The 6,897-nt window shown below is 52.2% G+C and overlaps 1 protein-coding gene across 1 annotated transcript; it reads left to right on the top strand.

Annotated features, from left to right (window-relative positions):
* Positions 1-5,179: 5,179 nt before the first annotated feature.
* On the top strand, positions 5,180-6,097 carry LOC120392590 (olfactory receptor 958-like). The gene has a single exon (XM_039517377.1). It carries the CDS (start codon positions 5,180-5,182, stop codon positions 6,095-6,097), a length of 918 nt encoding a protein of 305 aa, XP_039373311.1.
* The last annotated feature ends 800 nt before the right edge of the window (positions 6,098-6,897 follow it).

The following is a 6,897-nucleotide window of genomic DNA, read 5'->3' as shown; positions in this document are numbered from 1 at the left end:
GGGTGTGTGTGGGGATGGAGGGATAGGGAGGGAGGTGAGGGTGTGTGTGGGGATGGAGGGATAGGGAGGGAGGTGAGGATGCGTGTGGGGATGGAGGGTTAGGGAGGGAGGTGAGGGTATGTATGGGGATGGCTAGACAGAGACACAGGAAAGCCGTGCAACAATGAATCCTTGTCTTTGCAGGCCGAGGTCAAAAGGAGCCTGTGTTCCAGCCCCCTTCTGCCCTGACAGTCCCAGCCGGCGCAGTGTAACTCTTCCACCAGCGATAGCTTTCCGTATCTCTTCTGGTACTGGGAGCTCCCACACCAGCCCACGCAGATGCTAATTCAGCTGGACAAATCCCAGCTCAGAAAGGAACTCGGGCGACTCTCTGCTGAGTTACACGTGGGGAATGACACAGCCCCCCTGGGATCTGGGAGGTGACTCTCCGGGACAGCACCGGGTATCTCGGTGCGCAGAGACCCACTGAGGGAAGGCAGCTTGGGTCTCTGCACAAAATGGGGTGTGCGGGCTCTGGATCTGTGGTTGCACTGAGTAGTCAGAGAGAACAATGTGACGGGGAGAGAGCGAGACACAGACAGATGATAGAGCCAGCCCAGGGCCAGTGCAAGGATGTTTCGCACCCTAGGCGAAACTTCCACCTTGTGCCCTTCCCCCACCCCACACCTCCGCCCTGAGGCTCCCCCGCAGCAGCTCCCCTCCGCCCTGAGGTGCCCCCTTGCGGCAGCTCCCACCCCCACCTCAGGCACCCCCTCAGCTCACCCCTGCTCTGCACACGAGCACCCTGAGCACACCGTCACTGCTTCACTTCTTCCGCCTCCCAGCCTAAGCTGATTGGCGCCGCAAGCCTGGGAGACAGGAGAAGTGAAGCAGCCACGGTGTGCTGGGGAGGAGGCGGGGCAGGGGTGAGCTGGGGCAGGGAGTTCCCCTGCATGCCGCCCCCGCCCCCCTTACTTGCTGCAGGCGGCCCTCCCCGTACTCCCCAGCTCCCTCCGCCTAAATGCCGGCGGCGACCGGGGCAGCCAAAGATCCGGCCACTGCGGTCGCTGCTAGCTCTCTTCCCATAGTGGCTCCGAGATGGGCCCTGGCCCAGGTTTTCCAGCTCCCCCAGATCACACGAGTGGAAGGAGAAATGATCTTGATCCCATGCAGCCAAAACGCCACCTCCCATAACTCGATGTCTTGGTACAAACAGCCCCAGCAGGGCCGGAGGGCGCCGAGCTTTCTAGGGATTGGGCATGATGGCTCCTCCACCGCTGGAGAATTCATCATGGCTGTGGACAAGGCCTCCCGCTCCACCAACCTCACCCGAGATGGAGCCAGCCTGAGTGACGCCGGCATCTACTACTGCGCAGTGAGAGACACAGCGAGGGGAACAGGTGCCAGCTGCACTGAAACCTGCAGCCTGGCTTCCTGCTATCCCTGTTCACAGCATAGCTGCCTTCCCTGGACAAGCTGGGCTGATCCACATTACACCCGTTGGGGATCTGCTCCTTTGACTCCAATGGGGCTACACCAGTTTACACCAGCTAAGGATCTCACCCACGTATGGTCACATAAATACTTACATGTATTTTCATGCACGCACCTGAAAACAGGTCACTACAAAATGTGTTAATTGCTGGATGGATGCTGTGACGTTGCACTCCATATGCTTTATAAAAATGTTTGTAAGTGTGGCTATGATGTAACTGCACTATGCTTTGTGAAAAAGGTCTCTTGTAAGGTATTAGAAAACTTATAATCTACTGAGTGTGGTCATCCTATTTGTATGAATGTATCATTCTCATATCTGAAACTAGGAATATGAAATATAACTCTGAGGCCCTACTGTAGTTATGCGAAGTGGGTCCATTAATGGTGGTTTGGAATCTTGATGGCTCCCATCAACCAGGACAATTGGTTGTAAATGGCTCTGTTTACTCCTAAGCCTTCCTGTACACACGTGCGTCAGCAAGTGGGTAATGAAGTCTTGCAGTGACAGGTGACCATGTCACCTGACACTGGAATCCATCTTAAACCTGGTGCTTTTCCATTTAGAAGGAGGGTGGGGACCCAGGAGACAAGATTCCTGCCTTGGGCCAAAGCCATATAAGGGGGTGGAGCAGGACAAAGGAGGTTCAGGTCATGCGAAATCCCCTAGTTACCACCGAGCTGGAGCTAACAAGGTCTGTACCGGGGACAGGATCGGGCCCAGACTAGGAAGGCATCTGGTCTGTGAAAGAAGCTCATTGGAACGACTCTGAGGGTGAGATTTACCTGGATTCAGTTTCTTAATATATTAGGCTCAGACTTGTGTGTTTTGTTTTATTTTGCTTAGTAACTTACTTTGTTCTGTCTGTTATTACTCAAAACCACTTAAATCCTACTTTTTATCCTTAATAACATCACTTTTGTTTATTAATTAACCCAGAGTAAGTGATCAATGCCTGGGGGCGGGGGGAAAACCAGCTGTGCATCTCTCTCTCTCCATGTTATAGAGGGCGGACAATTTATGAGTTTACCCTGTATAAGATGCATACAGAGTAAAACAGATTTATTTGGGATTTGGATCCCATTGGGAACTGGGTGTCTGGGTGCCGGAGATAGGTGACCTGCTGAGCTGTTTTCAGTTAAAGCCTGCAGCTTTGGGAGCGTGGTTCAGACCCTGGGTCTGGGTTGGAGCAGACTGGCATGTCTGGCTCAACAAGGCAGGGTTCTGGAGTCCTGAGCTCACAGGGAAAACGGGCTCAGAGGTAGTCTCAGCACATCAGGTTACAGTCCTAAGGGGGTCTCTGTGACCGAACCTGTCACAGATGCCCAGGACCCTTTGGTGTTGGAAGAATTTTATAAGGTCTTTTAGGCTGGAATTTTCAGCGGAGCCGAAGGGGGAGAGGTACCCAGCTCAATAGGATAGGATAGGAGTACCAACTCCCTTAAATTCCTCTGAAACTCCCACCCTTCCCGTGTTCTACTCCTTTTGGCACTGTGTTACCAACCAAACTCTTTAGAGGGGGTGTAGTGCCTTGATTAAAAATAATGCTTTGCTTACACACTTCCTTCAGCAGCCGAAGGTGTAAAAATCCCCCTGCTTCAGGGTCTAGAGCCATCCCCAGCTGATGGGGGTAGGGGGACACTTCCACTCCTGGCAGCTCATCCCATGGTTGCCCCCTGCAGGGTTTCTCACACCTTCCGCTAACGCAGGTGGCCCATTATCCCAAGCTACTAACTGGAAAATAGCTGATGCAAAGCGCTGGTTAATTGCTCCCTCTGCTCAGGTCTCAGGCTGGGAGAGGGGAGCTGCCCAAGGGCTAAGCTCCCGAAGGCCAGGCCCAAGAACAGCACAAATGCTCCTGCAGCTTGAGATCATGAACACTCCTGGTGTCACTGTGGTGGCTGTCACCACGCAGGTCTTGCCTGTCACCTCTGTCACTGAGAGACCATCTCCAAGTCCCAACAGCTTGAGCTGTGCTCAGACCTCAGACTGGTTTTAGAGGATCTGATTCCATATATACACGTGGAGCAAACTGGGGAGAAAGAGCCAAAGGTTTCCACCGCCCGGTGACTGTGTGACTCTCGACAGAGGCACAGAGCGTAAGCTACTGGAGTGTCCTTCTTATCCATTTCCTCCCCTTCGCTCTGTCTCTGTGACTCTTTCTTTCTCCATTTCTCGCTCCATTTCTCTCTCTCTCTGTCTGGCAGCTGGGGTAGACTGGGGCTCTGACCTGGCACAGAAAACACTCAGTCGTAGATGCCTGACTGGTTGGTTCTTGCTCAGGATCTGACTGATCACCAGATTTCGTGTGCATAAGGAATTTCCCCCCAGGTTACATTTGCAGCAACCTTTGGGATTTTTTTACCTTCTTCTGCAGGCGGAGGGATGGAAGGGTTTGGTCACCTGCTGGGATAATCTGAGTCTCTCACTCTGTCAATTCCCTGCCTCAGGCATTGGGGGCTCCTTGGTTTCTCCTGTTCACTGCCTGAGGTCACAGAAGTTTAGTCTTTTGAGAACTGAAGTGCTTTAGTTTAAGTGAAATCATTGGGCTCAGTGTGGGGTATATATCTTGGAAGTGAAGTATCAGAGGGGTAGCCGTGTTAGTCTGGATCTGTAAAAGCAACAAAGAATCCTGTGGCACCTTATAGACTAACAGACGTTCTGCAGCATGAGCTTTCGTGGGTGAATACCCACTTCTTCAGATGTAAGATCTTGGAAGTGAACAGCCTGTGATGTACAGGAGGTCAGACTAGATTATCTAATGGACCCTTTGAGCCTTAAACTCTCTGAAACTTTCCCTCTCTCTCCCATTCAATAGGCAGTTTCTCTCTATATATACACATACAGAGGAGAAATTTGCATTATCATGCTGAAGCATTTTGGAGGTTTTCTTTCTGCCTCGGTGACCAGTTTCAGTAGTAGCTGTCTGTATCAGCAAAAAAATCTCAAGGAGTCCTTGTGGTATGCCCACATAAATTTGTTAGTCTCTAAGGTGCCACAAGGACTCCTCGTTTTTTTTCTTTCTGCCTTGTACACTCATTGTGAAGGCAGCTAGGAGTCAGGTAAAATCATGTTCCAATTCAGGAGCTGGCAACCTTTGGCACATGGTTTGCCAGGGTAAGCACCCTAGCGGGCCAGGCCGGTTTGTTTACCTGCCCTGTTGGCAGGTTGGGCAGACCATGGCTCCCACTGGCCGCGGTTCGCCCCTCCTGGCCAATGGGGGCCATGGGAAGCCATGGCCAGCACATCCCTCATCCCACGCCACTTCCCGCAGCCCCCATTGGCCAGGAGTGGCGAACTGGGGCCAGTGGGAGCGCGATCGGCCGAACCTGCCCAGCCCGGCCCGGCCCACCAGGGTGCTTACCTTGGTGAGCCGCTGCCAAAGGTTGACAACCCCTGTTCCAATTCGTGGTAATTTGCTTTGCTTTTATTAATTTTTCTTTGGCTCACTGATGCCGCAATGGTGGATAAGCTATAAGAACTGAGTAGAATATAGTTGAATAGTATCAAGTAGAATTGTACAAAATCAACCAAATATAAGAGTCCTGACTTTCCATTCACTTTCACCAAATTTAGGCTGGTAAGAAAGATCTACCTTTTGCAGTTAAGGCTGGTGTGGTGCAAAGGGATAAACAAACAATGATTTATTGAGATTGCTAATCTGGTTGCATAATCTCGGTGTTTTCAGGAATAACTCCATCTCGCATGGAAATGGAGAATCGCACTGTGGTGTCGGAATTCATCCTCTTAGGGATTCCCAACACCAAAGGTCTTGAGACCATCCTCTTCGTCACCTTCTTAGCCTTCTACCTCTGCACCCTGCTGGGCAACCTGCTCATTTTCTCGGCCATCCTTGCTGACTCCCGCCTGCACACCCCCATGTACTTCTTCCTCTGCAACCTCTCCATTGTGGACCTTGGATTCTCTTCCATCAGCACCCCTAAATTGCTGGCCAACCTCTGGGCTCAGAGTAGAACCATCTCACTGGGTGGGTGCATGTCCCAGGTCTTCTTCTACCACTTCCTGGGCAGCACCGAGTGCCTTCTCTTCACTGTCATGGCCTACGACCGGTACGTGGCCATATGCCACCCGCTGTGCTACCTGCTCATCATGAACCGGAGGGTGTGCGCCCTCCTAGCCGCCGGCACCTGGATTGCCAGCTCCTTCCACGCCACCATCCTCACCAGCCTGACCTTCACGCTGCCCTACTGCAGGTCCAATGTGGTGGAGTATTTTTTGTGTGATATTTTCCCGGTGATCAAGCTGGCCTGTGCGGACACATATGTCGTCAAGACTGTGAGCTTCACCAATATTGGGGTGGTGCCCATGACCTGCTTCCTCCTCATTCTCGCCTCCTACGTCAGGATTGCTGTCTCTGTGGTGAGGATGCACAGTGCTGAGCGAGGTTGGAAAGCCGTTTCCACTTGCGCATCACACCTGACAGTGGTGTGCTTCTTCTTCGGGCCTTGCGCCCTCCTCTACACCCAGCCCTCCCTAAGCAATGTGCTGGCTACCCCCATTCAGATCTTTTGCGATGTTGTCACCCCGGTGCTGAACCCGGTGGTCTATACACTGAGGAATAGGGAAGTCAAGGCAGCATTCAGGAAAATGAAAGGTGGCTAATGGCAGCCCAGCAAAAATCGCCAGCTGAAATGGAATGTCTTCCCCCTTAACCTTGTGGGAATGAAATTATTGGAAGAAATGGGGAGATTTTAAAAGGCACAAAGGGCTTGTAGGTACCCAACTCCCATGGAAAGAGTGAGAGTTGGAAACCCAATTCATGTTTTTGCTTTTAGAAGTCTCACTCCATGTTCTCTGCTGGTGGAATGTCTTTGAAATCACCGTACTTACATCACTGCTATGGCTAATCCTTCAGTTATTCTCATGGCTCATCTCTGAATCCTCTCCAATTTATCAGCCCCCTTCTGGAATTGTGAACACCAGAACTGGACGCAGTGTACCACCAGTGGTCACACCAGTGCTAAACTGTGAGATCACACTCAGCTGATTCTCCATCATGACCCCTAAATCATTTTCAGAGTCATGGTTCACCAGGAGAGAGTCCCATCCTGTAAGCGCAGCCTTGGTTCTTTGTTCCTAGATTTATGTGCGTACATTCACCTGAATCCAAATGCTCACTGTTTGCTTGTACCCCCTTACCCAGCGATCCTGATCCTGACGGGGGAGGAGGTTGGAGGAGCTATTCCAGGGTTGGGGTTCGGAGTGAGGTCAATGGAGTTTTCCCAGGGTGAAGGAGGAGGACACTGGTGTTAGCCTAGGGCAGGGGTTGGCAACCTGCGGCACATGTGCAAAGGGCGGCACATGAGTCGATTTTTAGTGGCACTCTGCTGCTGGCCTGGGGCTCTGGCCGCCGGCCCCGGCTCAGCCCCCTGCCGCCAGCCTGGGGCTCTGGCCGCCGGCCC

The sequence above is a fragment of the Mauremys reevesii genome, unplaced genomic scaffold, assembly GCF_016161935.1.
Source record: "Mauremys reevesii isolate NIE-2019 unplaced genomic scaffold, ASM1616193v1 Contig103, whole genome shotgun sequence".
NCBI classification, from domain to species: Eukaryota; Metazoa; Chordata; order Testudines; family Geoemydidae; genus Mauremys; species Mauremys reevesii.
The sequence above is the reverse complement of the archived record's forward strand: the minus strand, read 5'-3'. Positions and strand labels throughout refer to the sequence as shown.